A 15,576-nucleotide genomic window follows, 5' to 3' on the forward strand; every position below is an offset into this window, starting at 1 on the left:
ATTTAATTTCGTAATTGCGTATTTGTGAATTTTTATTATTGTGCTTGTCCGCCGTGATGTCCTAGTGCTTGTCCCTTATTGTGTAGTGAGATGTCCTAGTGATGTGGCAGAAGATGTTTCTGAGAAGTCCTGGTGCTAGTCCGTGGGGAAGTCCTTCCTATTGTGGATACTCTAAGGAATGGCCATTCCATTCCCATTCTCTTTTTTCTCTTAATTTAAATTTTAACAAAATTTTACTACATATTATATAATATATTATATTATATTTAAATTCAATATCACTCAATTTAATAATTTCTAAATTTTATAATAAAATTAAAATTTTAGAAGATTTAATTATTAAAAAAAATCCACTACACACACATGGCACTCACTATAGATACTCCACACATACACTTCATACACTACACACACTCTACAAATACTCACGCTACACAAATTTATTCCATTTGTATTCCTCGTATGTTAAGTAAAAGAAGTTCCAAGTAGGAATTTAAACTCAACGTACACTGAATTCAAATAGAAGTATATTCCTTTAATCCCGCCCGATTCCTTGTTGGCCACACCTATATAAACCGAGTTGTCTCCGTCACTATTGAATTGTATCGCCGCAAAAAGGCGCAAACGAGCTCTCAACTCCCTCTCGACAGCGACGGCATATGCATGCTCTGTAAGAGCACCCGCAACGCGGGCCGCCCGCGTTCTGCGTTCCGTGCCGGCGGAAAGAAATCGGCGCGCGACGCGTTGCGGAGGTGCGTTCCGTCTCCGTGTCGTTCCCAAGCCGTGCCGGGTGCCGACAGCACGACCCGCGGCACGGTCCGTGCCGCCACGCGCTTCGGCGACGTGGCTTGCCCTGCGTCGTGCGTGACGCCCGCTCGCCTGCCCGCGAGTGGGACAAACTCATTCTTGGTTGTCTCTATTTTATAGAGACATCCTTGAATGTTTTATGTTCCACTTTCGATGTGTGACAAACTCATTCTTGGTTATCTCTATTTTATAGAGACATCCTTGAATGTTTTATGTTCCACTTTCGATGTGGGACAAACTCATTTTTGGTTATATCTATTTTATAGAGACATCCTTGAATGTTTTATGTTCCACTTTCGATGTGGGACAAACTCATTCTTGGTTATCTCTATTTTATAGAGACATCCTTGAATGTTTTATGTTCCACTTTCGATGTGGGACAAACTCATTCTTGGTTGTCTCTATAAAATTGTATTTTAAATTATGTCATTTTTTATTTTTTTAGGATTTTAATTATGTCTTTTTCTATTTTTTTGAATTTTAAGTTGTAATGTTATTTTAATTTTAATGAAGTGTGTTTGTTTCAATTGAATTGGGTTGGAAATAAAAATAAAAAATGAAATTGAATTAATAGTAATTTAAGGAACGGTTAAGGAACGGATAAGAAACGGAGGGTTGCAGGTTTCGTTCCTTAGTTAAGGAATGTAGTAAAAAAGTACAGTGAGGCCCGCAAATAGTAGTTTAAGGAACGGTTTAGGAACGGCGGGGAACAGCGTTGTGGATGGCCTTACGAGAAGCCTTCCGAGGAGTCCACTCTCTGCTGCGCCACGTGCGCCACGCCTTGGCACGTGTCCTGCCTCTCTCAGATTAAAAATTCCGCCCTTGGGTTTGCGTGCCCTGACTGCTCCGGCGACGCCCTCACCGGAGCTCCCGCGCCTGCAGATGCGGATAGCAAGGATCTCTTTGCTAAGATCCGTAAGACCGAGGCTGATGATTCCTTGTCGGAGGCCGAAAAGGCTAGGAAAAGGCAGCAATTGCCGTGCGGGAACACCGAAACCGATGCTGGAGAAATTTCGGAGGAAAAAGAGGACAATCGTGTGATATTCTGGCTGTGATGGGCGAGACTTTGAAGTTACGGTATTGATTTTGCTTTACTCTTTACTTATTTAGGCATTTCGATCGAATTCAATTGAGATTAGAAAGCTAGGGTTCCATTCATTTTATGTTAGTTGAAGATTGAAATTTAATTGAATTGTTTTGTTTGAAAAACCAGACGCCATGTGGGCACAATTTTTGCTTGAAATGCTTTCAGAAGTGGATCAAGCAGGGAAAGCGTACCTGTGTAAAGTGTCGTAGCAACTTGCCTGACAAAATGGCCAGCAGGCCGCACATCAACTCTGCACTTGTGGCTGCTATGAGAATGGCGAAGCTGATGAGAACAATCACCTCTGGTTCTGTTGCCCCCCAAACTGTTTATTGCTATGTACATGACCAAGATCGTCCTGATGCGGCATTCACTACTGAAAGGGCGCAGAGAGCTGGAATGGCCAATGCTGCAAGTGGGAGGATTTTTGTGACTCTTCCGAAAGACCACTTTGGACCTATTCCGGCAGAAAATGATCCTGAGAGGAATCTTGGGGTTTTAGTTGGGGAAACGTGGAAAATGCGTATGGAAGTCAGGCAGTGGGGTGTGCACTATCCTCCTATAGCTGGCATTAGTGGGAAGGCACATTATGGCTCACAATCAGTTGTCATTTCCGGAGGTTATGAGGACGATGAAGACCATGGTGAATGGTTTATCTACACTGGAAGGTTATTTGCATTTGCAACTATCTCGATATTTCAACTGTTTTCTGTTTTTGTGCTGTGCTCTCTGTTTTTATCTTATGTTTATGTTCACATTTGGAAGTTATTCACATTTGCAACTATATATCTTATGTTTGTCAAGAGTGTAATATGGAAAATGGACCGTGTTCCCATCTTATATTTGATGAAATATGCCATGTTTCCTTTATACGCCCATAACATTTTATGGATAAGAAAGTTCACTAATCTACCGTTTTTCATGTATGTTACTTGTTACTATATTTTATTATCTTTTCCTTAATGTTTACGTTGATTTCCATCACTAACTGCCTAATCTTCATTACTAATCTTCTTTATTTTTTGTCTTTCTTTCTATTGTAGTTGCATGATAACACGAACCGGATAACAGTTATTAGGTGATAATTTTATGCTTTTTACACCTTTATTAGATGTGCATTTATTGCCTATCCACAAGACAACTCAGCACCATATGAGTTGTGTACGTCTCTTTTTTCTATCTTTAAAGTGAAGTTCCAAATCAATTCTCTATAAAATTACTATATGCTTATATCTTGAAAGAACAACTATTTACTCCAAAGGGGAGTACATGATTAATTTTATGACGATTTAGAGCTAGAACATCTTTAAGTTTTGGCAAATAAGGAAATAATTGAACATGCCAAAGTCGACAAGTTTTAAGAAACAAACTTTTATTCCACCCTCCTGGACAAATTATGTTTCTAATATATTTAGTAGTTTTTTTATATCAAATCAAATACAGTCCCTACCTTATATTTGTATATATATTGACTTTAAAGCTCAATTTTCAACTTTTTATCTATTTATTCTAAGCCATACTAATCGATACATATGTCAAGCCATACTAATCGATACATATGTTAAATATAAAATTAAAGGTATGCCATGATGTCTTGATGAAACATCGAGAAATGTACTTATGGAGTTTTACTGATCATTCTTGGTCTTGCTTCCATTTTGAATGCTTTGTCAAATCTTGTATGATCGGCTTGCTGATGATTCGGTTATTATAATTGATATCCTAATGAGTCCAAATTTGTAAAACCAGCTAGAAATATTTAAAGTGAAGAATACTTCATGCTTAGTCTTTGTTTATTTATTTACATTGTATTAGCATAGTACTTCTCCAATAACTTATTTTGTGGTTTGTGCATTTGTTGATTATTTTGTTGCACTTGAACGCTATAACTTAACCCTTCAAACTCACTATAATAAGTTTCTCCCCATGTTTCTTAATTTAATAGATCAGAGAAAGATAAGCGTTCTCCTTATGCCCCAGAGAAAGGTTACCGGTATGATGGGGTTTATCGAGTGGAAAAGTGTTGGAGAAAAGCAGGAATACAAGTATGGCATTTTGTCGTAAACCAGACTTTCCATGTTATCATTCTGTCTGTGCGTTTGCTGATTAGTTTACTTTTTTTTCTCTCAGAAGTTCCTTGTTTGCAGATATCTATTTGTAAGATGTGATAATGAGCCTGCTCCATGGACAAGGTTCTTGATAATACCTGGTCTTTATTTATGATTTCATCTGAGTATACTGTTGTTTCAATTATTTTCGTCACTTATTCAGTGATGAGCATGGAGATCGCCCTCGGGATATGCCAGTCATTGCCGAGCTTGATGAAGTTCTCGATGTTTATGAAAGGAAAGATAGTCCTTCATGGGATTATGACGTAAGTAGTTGTCATTTTATATTGATGCCATCGATCTTTCCAGATTTTATGCTTTGTGAGTGTTTGGAATTTGGATCATATGACAAAGTGAAGAATACATAGAATAAACTATTAAAAGCAATCGAGCTTATAATGAATGATTTAAGTTGCAAAGCAGTCAAGTAGTTATTTTAAATCCAGTTAAAGTATAATCTCCTTCTTACACCTTTTTATGATCGCGCTATGCGTTCTTTTTGTTCACTTTCACTTTTTACTGATTTTAGTATTCAAACTTATCGCTTAATTTAATAGAATTCCAATCATTTTACATTGTCCGGTCGGTACACGGAATTGGAATTGAATTGGGATTACAATTTTACAGAATTGAATTTGAAGTGGAATTATAATTCAATTCCAAATCCATTGTTCAATAAAAATGATACTATAATTGATATGAAGAGTGTGTGCAGTGTGAAAAGTGCCCAATTTTATAACTATTTGAAATTCCAATAATCTACTTTTGATTTAAATTGTGGAATTGGGAGGAATTTGAATTGTAATTGTAATTCAATTACAAATCCAAATATTTTGCTATACCAAACATTGGATTTGGAATTGAGGCTCCAGTTACAATTCTGCTTGCACAATTCCATGATACCGAATGGAGTCTGATTGTTATCCAACCACCACCCTTCGATTTTAATCTTAGGCGGTAGAATGTTGTTGGAAATGGATTAAGCCACCACCTCGTAGTGAAGAAAAAGTGGTCGATGTAAATCCTGATGACAGGGCGAAGATAAAGTTGGTGATTAAGAAAGCTCAAACAATTTCAATGAGCGAAAAGCTTCTACAAGGTATGATATTCCACAGTTTATAGCACTTAATTCAAACCATGTGACCAACTTCTGCTTATTAATATTGTCATAATGGTTCCTGTAGACGTGATTGTTTCACTTATGGCGTTGTTAACATTTTTACTCCCATATATCTGTTATTAATTGCAACCCGCAAGGAAACAGTTCTATATCAATATAGAAGTTGAGATCAACAATTTCTTTATATTTCTTTGGTTTGTTACAGGATTTTGCTGCCTCATGTAAAAAAGTGATGAATCAGCCCTTGACGACTCCCTGTGCACATAACTTATGCAAGTCGTGTCTTGAAAATGCATTTGAAGGCCAATCATTTGCACAAGAGTGGGTCTGTCAGAATGGACGAAGGCTTCGCTCGAAGAAAAATGTACTGACATGCCCTGCATGCCCAACTGATATTTCTGAGTTCCTTCGCAATCCTCAGGTATGCTACCTATGTGCTGTACAATACTATTAGGGTCCGTTCTGGACACGGAATTGAAATTAGAATTTGTATAATTCAATTCCAAATCCTTTGTTTGGTAAATACCTAAATACGTATAATATAATTGATATGAAGTGCAGTGTGTGTGCAATATGTGTAGTGTGTGTGCAGAGTGTGCGCAAAGTTGTGTGCAGAGTGTGCGCAAAGTGTGTGCATTGCTCAATTTAATAACTATTTGGAATCCCAATTGTGGAGTTTGTAGAATTGGAATTGAATTCTAAATATTTTGCGGTACAAAAAATTGGATTTGAAATTGAAGGATTCAATTCCAATTCCGCAGGACCTATTTTATGATACCGAACGAAACCTTGTAACCATTTCTTGAAGCTTGAATGTTGTCCTATAAACTAAAAAATGTCCAACGTTCCTCATATTTTAGGTAAACCGGGAAATCATGGAGGTTATAGAGAAATTGCAGTCTGTAATTGATGCGTATGCAAACGGTGATGCTAAGGGCTCAGAGGAAAATAGTTCTCGGAAGGGGCAGGACGATACTGTGGACCGATCAAATGAAGAAGCAGAGAGCCAGCCTGAAAATCCCCTTAAGAGAAAGAGCAGTTCGCCTAGCCTCTCAGATGAAGAAGAGAATTCAGAGATAGCCAAGAGAAGCAAAGTGGATGCTGGTGATAGCCATGAAAATACAGAATTCGAAAAGTGAGATATGGAAAGATTCACTTTCCATCTGTTTATACTCTAGCTGCATTGTTGTAACATGGACCACATTTTTTTAGAGCACCACATATTTTGAGAAACCACAATTTTTTTAGTGTCCAATGTAAAGTCTTGAAGATATGAGAAGTGGGAAATGGTAGAGAAACAAATATGAACAGCAAGGGTTTTTCACAGAATTTGAACTGAGAAAAATCTTGACAACAGACATCCTCAACTGTGAATTCCCAATGTTCTTTCATCTCCATCAGTTTTGCTAATCTGGACAGTTCTTCCAAACATTTGCATGAGAATTCTCCAAGATTTCTTTTTCTGTCGTGTTGATTCGAGATTGACCCGTAGGTTCTAATGCAAGGAAGAGACTGGCCACTAACGCAGGAGGGGCAATACCGGTTTCCTTCTGGAGTTCGTAGAAGTAGAGGATCGAAGCAATATCTATGATACTCGGAATCACATTTATCACACAACAGAACATTGTCACCATCCTTGTCCCTTCCACAAACTTTACATAGTCCCTCATCCCATGGAGCTCTATTACACACTTGAACAAGTAGATCATCTCCCTCTTTCATAACACTTGAAACTTTAACATTGGAAAATCAACCATTTTTTGAAGAAGGGCCAGAAACTGTAATTTACATCGAAGATCAGAAAGAAGAACAATGAATCCAAAATGAACACCAAAGTATTTATCGTGCAATATCAGATTTTAATCGTTAAGATCATGTTTTGGTCGTTATCGTGCCGTGTCAAGCTAAATTGTATAGTAACTTACTATTGTTAACGGTAGGGCTGAATTTTTTTTCATAACATGATAATGCGCACGAACATGCACGAAGTTATTGGATTGAGGCCGGGTAAGAACCCGATAATTTTGTGTTGAGTTAGAGTTTGACCTTATAGGGTGGGTCAATATCGGGTTGACCCGATACCTACCCAATCCGCATGATGTGCCAGCCCTAGTTCCAATGCGATTTCAACATGGCATGGACTTATTCATTCATTGCTCTCGTTGTGATCACTCCCAATTAACTTAACAACGATGAAGTACAATTTAATTTGCAAGACGGACCCTCTCAATAATTGATGGAGTGTTTGAATCATCATGACTACAAAATACTAAGAAATTATTATTAATTATTTTTTTAAAAAATAAAATGCTGAAAGATTTTGCATCAAGAGCACATAAACCACAACATTGGACTCAATGCAAACTACATGTTAATTTATGATATACTAGTATATTACCTGTGTGATGCACAAACCATTAATTATCTTTATTTTAATTTAAAATTTAAAGATTAAACAATATCTACCTGAAATACAAATAATATAAATAAATATATACACAACAACAATTTATCTTTGTACAAAATAATTATAAATTTAGTAAATTCACTAGTAATTTATACACTCTAGTAATATTGTTTGTGAATTGTGATAATAAATCTTAAATTAAATTAAAGTATATAAATAAAGTATGATAAAATAACATTCACTTAAAACATAAAAAGTGAGTATATCAATAAAATAAATGATCATTAATAGAAAAGTGAAAAATATTTTTTTTTTACTTTCCCAACTTTATTATAATATACAATGACAGTATAAGAAATTGATAGATTACATGGAATTATATTGACCTATTGTTGTAGAGTTGAGTAGTCCTAAATACCTGTGCAATCATGGTAGCATGAACAATCAATTGCAGTTTTTAAGCAAATGGGATAAGAGTCACATTTTGTCATTTCGGTTCGTCCCACAATAAGTATTACATTTCACTTTTACCATAAATGATAAGTAGATCCCACATTCCACCAACCAATTCTACTTACATTTTATTACTCCCTCCGTCCCAAGGTAATTGAGTCGTATTCCTTTTTAGTTTGTCCCAAGGTAGTTGAGTCATTTCCTTTTTTGGTAAAATTTTTATTCCTTCTCTTACTTTCCTCTCTCCACTTTAACCTTTAACAAATCAATTTCTTAAATCTCGTGCCCAAAAGAAATGCCTCAACTACCTTGGGACGGAGGGAGTATAAAACTAATATATATAAGTGAGACTTATAGTCCACTAACTTATTCAACTCACTTTTCTTTACATATTTTAAAACCCGCGCCCACACTTGACACTTAATGTGGGACGAAGGTAGTATTATTTTCGGCAATTGTTCACTGAGTACTCCGCCTTGCATGTATTTCCCCTATGTGCAGGTTGAGCTATGACGAGTCGTGGTGGGTGTTAAGTGGAGCCTCTAAAGTCTGCTCGATATCTAGTACCGAATGAGTCGTGTCTTCACACATGATGTCATTCTTTTACTCTTGACTGTTTCCGCTAAGACATTTTACTATTTTGAATAATGTGTTTTACGCTGAGATACATTAAACTAGTTACTCTTATACATCTTTCTGATGATTAAATAAATTAATATTATGCCTATTTCTGTCCAAGTATGGTTTTGCTTTAATTCCCCTTTCTTCCCCGCTTCTTATATCCTTCTCAAGTCGCGATTAACCGTTATTTCAATTCTTAGAAAGGCGGGCGTGATACTTAATTATTCATTATTTGTACAAGGCCAAGGCTAAATAAATTGTTGTTGTATCTATTTCTATTATGTTTATGGCATATAGATATTACTTAATTGAGTAGAGTACTATTCGATCCTAAACATATGGCCGATTTATAATTTTGGTCTAGAACATTCACTTTTTGAAAAATCAAATCTAAATCATACGAAAACGCTGTCGTTTACGTCCTTTTTTACAGTTCCATCAATTCCTGATGGTCAACTGTCAATTAGCCCAATTTTGACCCGATTAGTTGATTTTCATCACTGTAGCTAAAGTTGATTTTTTATTTTTTAGTTTTTGGATATTACATGTAAATGTTAAATAAAATACTGAAAATGAGTAATATAAAACCGTCAAGGGGGAAGCTTTACTTTGTATGTGAGAGGAGGGAATGCAGTTTCTTCAAGTGGTGCGAGCAATTCATGAAGTCAAAGCACGTGCATGTTCTTCGTCAACCTCCATGGGTGGTTCCGATTTTGAGGGTTTAGCATTGAATTTATCATAAATTAAGGACAAAATTTAGAAATTAGTGAATGTTATGAGGTTTAGTCTTTGTTTTGTTATTGTTGTAACACTTTTTTTATGTTCAACTAATTTGATGGAGCGTTCAAAAACTCTAATTTTTTGTTCCAATTTGAATTTTGAATCTGAAAAAATGTACGTTGGTTTGATACATTGGGCATTATTACGACAAGTTACCAAGTGAATGCTTCTTCTTCTTCGACAATGAAAAAAAATTAAATTAAGGCAATAATAGGATAACAAATTACAAAGTAATCCTTCACATGCTTCTGATAACCTCTGACAGTTACCTCTGCTTTTTCTTAATAAACGTCTTCATGATAACATAATTTTAAAGTAAAATATGGGAGTATTTTCAACATGACTGAAGTTTATGTTCCCAATTATTGAAAAGACCCAGTCAAGGAAAAGTGACAAATATAATGCAGGTTAAAAATTAAGTGTAATTAAAGTTTAGCACTGTGACATTCTCATTTCACATATTCAATCAAGATCATGAAAGCTATACCTAGGAAGTTCTTTCTTCTATCTGCCTATTATTCCATATAAATTAATGTGGAACTTATATAGTACAAAAAAATGTCATGAGAACTTCCGGGAACAATAAATTTTTATGTGCAGCCCATACCATGTTATATTTGAAGAAGAAATGAAACTACCTTATAAAAATTAAAGTTGTAAAATTGTGCCCAAAAGTAATATATGAATTTTAATTTAAATATATTATAAAGGCATTTATATATGTATTTAAATTTAAATATATTATAATGAATTTCTAGAAAACATTTTTTATATTTAAATATTATTACTATTTTATTCTTGATTCTTGATTCTTGATTCTTAATTAGAGGTAATTTCTCAGATTATTAATAATAGTCTAAATAGATTCGTGCTTTGGATCCGACAAAAGTATGAAAAGCTAATCCGCAAGAGCATGGTGCCAACTTCTAAAAAATCACATAAGTATTCTTTATAATCTAGAGTAGAGTCTAACCTGTTGTAAGTCGAGTTCTAACGAGTTGATTCATTCATAATAAAATTCATACATTAATATTCTTACTATGTCAATATATCTTCCAAGCATCTTATTATGACAACTTAATTACGAGCCTTCATTATATTCAAATATATGACCACAAAAGTTCCATTAAACTATTATCAGTAGAAAATGAAAAAAATATCAAAAATAGAATATATGACCACAAAAGGGTAAATGCTTGTTGAGTACTTGTGTCGACTGAGGGTAAATACACGCAGCAAACAGAGAGAAATCCGCAGCAGAAACAAATCTTCTCACTACAAGGTTTGAACTCCATCACGTTTCTCAGTAATCCGCCATTTGGTGTATGTAAGTAGTTGTGAATGTGTGTGTCTAAATTTCTTCGCACATATTTTATTTTCTTTACTGTTTCGCTTTCCAGAATTATAATTTCTCAATCCTGTGCGTAAAGTTCTCTGATTGTACTTCGTGTTGATGCTTGGGCTTTTCTCTTACGTGAAATTCTCTTTTTGTAAAATGGAACTTAGTAAATTTGGTTAATTGAGAAGGGTTTGAACAATTTTTTTTTTCAACATTTCAATGTTGGCTCCACTTTCGATCAATGCCGTTGGATTTCGATCAATGTTGACTGCGGTGGGTGGATTAATCAATTAATGGGTTAAATTTTCACTCTTGTTTGTTGTTTATAAAGAGTTGATGAAGTAATCTTGTAATCAACCTAGTTCATGGATTGATTAGTTGTTTATGATGTTTGTGGCACAAATTTGAAATCATGAGACCTTTGGGAATATTTGGGAATAGGAAGTGTGATACTCCCTTCGTCCCACAAAGTTTGTCCCAGTTTGACCCTCGCGGGTTTTAATAAATTGTTTGACTTTGTATTAAATGGAATGTGTAGTGGAATAAGTGTCCCACGTTGACGAGATTAATGGGTGTATTTAATGTCTATTTTTGGGTAGATTCTGAGTGGGATAAACTCTGTGGGAAGGACGAAAATGGTAAAATGAGACAAATTTTGCGAGACAGAGAGAGTAGGATGGTTCTTCTACTTTATTTAAAACATCGAAGTAACATCAAGATTTTACTGCAAAAATGTTCATTTAGGCCAGGTCCTTAATGTTCTTTTGAGACTATGTTAATCCACATCTTCCTTCATTTGTTTTTTATCCACTGTTGCATTAGAAACAAAATAACTTTGTTTTCCTTGCTGTGCAATCTTATAACGAACGAACATGAATTATTCTTGATTCACGTATTTAAGTTCAAGCTCCACAATCACTCAATTTATAACCCTCTTGCAGAATATGTCAGAATTCATTATATGGACTTATTTTCCGGAAACAGCATATTCGAACTTTGTTGGCCTTGTTTTGGTATTTTGGTGGTTCACGCAATCATTCCTATCTGCTAGTACTTACTATGTGTTCCTCTTCACTTTGCAGTTCTTGTGCTCAGTCCGGCAAAAGCTATGATTCTTAATCCTGCTACTCGTTCTTACTCAACTGAGGCTAATGTTTCTGGCCCTGGAAGCCACTTAGATGGAAGTTCAGCTGAGGACAATGGATGGGAAAAAACGAAATGTCTTCCTGGTTTTATATTCCTATGTAATATGAGCACAAAGCTGCAATGTTACCAATACCGTGTGTTTGGACTTCCCTTTAGCAGAATGAAAGTGGTGGAGAAGATAAAGATCGGCTCAAAGCTATTTTTGTTTGATTTCAAGTCAAAGCTTCTGTATGGTGTATATGAAGCAACTTGCGATGGAAACCTTAACTTGGAACCTGCAGCTTTTGGAGGGCAATTCCCTGCTCAGGTATAGCTTCAATAATTGATACTCACCAAAAACGAGAGTAGAATAAGTTATTATCCCCTCAATTTTCTGATGTCTTGCTGCGTTTTTCATGACTTTACATTTTTATTATCATGCTAAAACTTCAAATAGTATTAGACATATTATGTAATGATTTATGACATTATGTTTTGTCTGTTGTTCTAAGATTTGAGATATTATATATCTATCATTTTCTATATCTTTCCATTTAGCTTTATCATGCTAGAAACAGCTTTTGGGTTGAAAATGTAAACCTAAATTATTGATTTTCTTTAGTTAGTATTACTGCAAATCTTGGCATGGCTAGACTCTTAAACCATGTTTCTGATTTGGTGAAACCGGGAAGGTAACGCGACCTGTTCAGAAACTTTTTTATGATGAGCTGCTATTATCTCCGCTTTTCAGGTGAAATTCAAAATCTTCAAGGAATGTCTTCCAATTCCTGAGAGTTCCCTCAGGTATATTATAAAGGAGAACTATACAGGCGCAAAATTTAAGCAAGAACTCGATGGAGAGCAAGTAAGTTATCGTGTCCATATCCGCAGAGTTCAGTGTATCTCATTATCCTCTAATTTTGTATTGTGTACTCTATCTAAAGAAGAACTTATCATTGGGATCAGGTGGCGAAATTGATATCAAATTTTCGTCCTTTGGCTTCATCGGTATGCCAGCCTGCACCACAAGCTCTGGCCCATGTACCCCAACCAGGGGCCGATCCTCCTTCTCGATTAGAATATCAGCATAACCTTACTGGGAGAATGCCTAACATGGAAGTTCCTTACACACCTGTGGTGCAGTATAACAATATCCGCACGCCAGTGGAGGCTCAACCTGCTCTTAACGTCACTTATCCAGAGTACGGGTTTCATAGAAGAGCAGCTTATGGGGCAACCGTACAGCCAACTTTGGAGCATCAAAGTTTTCCGGCAGCCAGTAGTTATGCCTCCCAACCTCAACTTCAACCAAAACGACCATTGTTTGCCGAAACAGCTTATGTGGAAACTGTACAGCCAACTTTGGACCGTCAAAATTTTCCGGCAGCCAGTAGTTATGCTGCGTATCCTCAACCTCAACAACCATTGTTTTCCGAAGCAGCTTATGTGGAGACTGTACAGCCAACTTTGGACCATCAAAGTTTTCCGGCAGCCAGTAGTTATGCTGCGTATCCTCAACCTCAACGACCATTGTATGCTGAAGCAGCTTATGCGGAAACTGTACAGCCAACTATGGACCATCAAAGTTTTCCGGCAGCCAGTAGTTATGCTGCGTATCCTCAACCTCAACAACCATCAGCTTATGTGGAAACAGTACAGCCAACTTTGGAGCATCAAAATTTTCTGGCAGCCAGTAGTTATGCTGCCCATCCTCAACCTCAACAACCATCAGCTTATGTGGAAACAGTACAGCCAACTTTGGAGCATCAAAATTTTCCGGCTGCCAGTAGTTATGCTGCGTATCCTCAACCTCAACAATCATTGTATGCCCAAGCAGCTTATGTGGAAACTGTACAGCCAACTTTGGACCATCAGAGTTTTCTGGCAGCCGGTAGTTATGCTGCCTATCCTCAATCTCAACAACCGTTGTATGCCGAAAATGTTGGCCATTATGCTGCCCATCCTCAACCACAACAACCACCGTTTGCTGAAAATGTTGCCCATCAAGAGCAGCAGCCATTAAGCCGATTTTATTTCAGTAATTATGCATCATCATAAGAAACTGATTAAACCAGGTTTATCCCTTCCGCTGCAGCAAGCCACCACCCCAGTTTTTCTATTATAAATTTAGTCTATGATATGATACCGTCAGAGGTGTTCAGTTTGCAAGATTATATTCCATGATTAAATTAGTGTTATGTTTGGTTCAGATGGATAGTATTATGATGATTAGTCATAACTAACCTCTTTTTATTAAATAATCTCACAAATTATATCTTACTAATATTTAATCTATGAAACCGAACACCAGTGTCTTATTTCAAACTTTTAAACTCCTGAACGAGTATCTAGATTTACTTAAGTAGATATTATGATAAAATGTAGAACATCACAACTTTTCATATCCGTATCCAAGACGAGATTAAAAAACCGTCACAGGAAGGATCAAATTAACTTCATCTTCAAGATTAAAGAAAGTGAGATGTTTGGTACTCGAAATTATGTTATAGAATGGCATTATTGTGACTTTAAAAATTTACTCTTTGTTTCCTAAAAATAAAAATTCTTTTCTTTTTAGTCTGTTTCTTAAAAATGAAAACTCTCCATATTAGGAAATGAATCACACAATCAACTAACACTAATTTCATTATTTTTCTCTTCATTTATCCTATTTTACCCATTTTTTCTCTTCCTCGCTCTTATTTTATCAATTTTTGCATTAAAACACATGTTGTTTCCCAAGTTTTTATATTTATAAAACAGAAAAAGTATCTTATTTTTATAGTAATCAAGCAATATTAAGCATTTACTACTACATAAAAGTATAAAATAGTGACAAGAAGAACATTAGTAGGGAATTCTTGGAAAAGCATGCACGGGAAAGTTGTGACAAATTTCTGGCAATCGAGAAATGAAGCTCACAAAATCGATCTAACTTTAGGCAATATTGGTATTTTCTGTAAACTTTTCCTTATACCCATGTATTGTAAGCAAACATTTTGAGCGTGTGAAGTGGCGCGAATTGAGAAATCAGATTGAATGCCACAATATTTACTTTGATATATTTATGTTTTGAAGTTTCGCATGATAAAATTTATGTGCATATTTTTAAATATTTTGATATATTCAAATTTAATGAGACAAAGTGCTTACTTTTATTAACTAGCACGTTATCGAAAATTCCAAAAAGCAGTAGCAAGTATATATTGATTTGGTCCGATGTTATGTCTGTTTCATGATGAGTGCAGTCATGCAGATAATGTGATTGTTCAACTTACTTGTGGTCCATTATTGAGTACATTTTCTTGGACCATTGCTTTCATCAGCAATATTATTTGGATTTTAGATCGCAAGAGTTTTTTCCGGCTACATGTCAGCGATAAAGATATTAGAGGAACAAGAGGATCTCGGAAATCAAGCCTTTCAACTTATAATTTATATCGGCTTGGCAGGAACGTTGGAAGAGATCAAGCAACGGTACACATCCCAAAATCTTCACATCTATAGGTAAATCAATGTGGAACGAAAAGTACTCCCTCGTCCCAATAAATATGAAACATTAAATTTCTGACACGAGATTTTATGTAGTGTTTTGTCGCATGTACAAAAAGTACTTTCTCTCCTAAATATGTTGCATCGCATGTACCATCATCGTCCTTGATACCTTTCTCGGCCCTTTCCCATTTTTTGTCTTTCTGTTCTTCGGTTCTTGTACTTGTATCAATAAGCAAG

General features: G+C 35.7%; 1 protein-coding gene and 1 pseudogene across 2 annotated transcripts; both read left to right on the top strand.

The window, feature by feature from the left end:
* The first annotated feature begins 1,499 nt into the window (after nucleotides 1-1,499).
* LOC121780556 lies at nucleotides 1,500-6,358 on the top strand (annotated as a pseudogene).
* A 4,174-nt stretch (nucleotides 6,359-10,532) lies between these two features.
* On the top strand, nucleotides 10,533-14,139 carry LOC121780585. 2 transcript variants are annotated; one of them, XM_042178189.1, is made up of 4 exons: nucleotides 10,533-10,662; nucleotides 11,802-12,172; nucleotides 12,596-12,709; nucleotides 12,811-14,139. In XM_042178189.1, exons 2-4 carry the CDS (start codon nucleotides 11,828-11,830, stop codon nucleotides 13,900-13,902), a joined length of 1,551 nt encoding a protein of 516 aa, XP_042034123.1. In that variant the 5' UTR covers nucleotides 10,533-10,662; nucleotides 11,802-11,827; the 3' UTR covers nucleotides 13,903-14,139. The 2 variants fall into 2 exon arrangements, with proteins under 2 accessions (XP_042034123.1, XP_042034122.1); XM_042178188.1 differs by having other exon boundaries at nucleotides 10,563-10,707.
* The last annotated feature ends 1,437 nt before the right edge of the window (nucleotides 14,140-15,576 follow it).

The sequence above is a fragment of the Salvia splendens genome, chromosome 20 (genome assembly GCF_004379255.2).
Source record: "Salvia splendens isolate huo1 chromosome 20, SspV2, whole genome shotgun sequence".
Lineage (NCBI taxonomy): Eukaryota > Viridiplantae > Streptophyta > Magnoliopsida > Lamiales > Lamiaceae > Salvia > Salvia splendens.

Bases quoted from the DNA above. Each gene is read 5' to 3' on its own strand.
- LOC121780585 (XM_042178189.1), top strand. From the start codon at position 11,828: ATGATTCTTAATCCTGCTACTCGTTCTTACTCAACTGAGGCTAATGTT. The intron at 12,173-12,595 runs GTATAGCTTCAA...TCCGCTTTTCAG, and splicing joins GAGGGCAATTCCCTGCTCAG to GTGAAATTCAAAATCTTCAA. The intron at 12,710-12,810 runs GTAAGTTATCGT...CATTGGGATCAG, and splicing joins AAGAACTCGATGGAGAGCAA to GTGGCGAAATTGATATCAAA.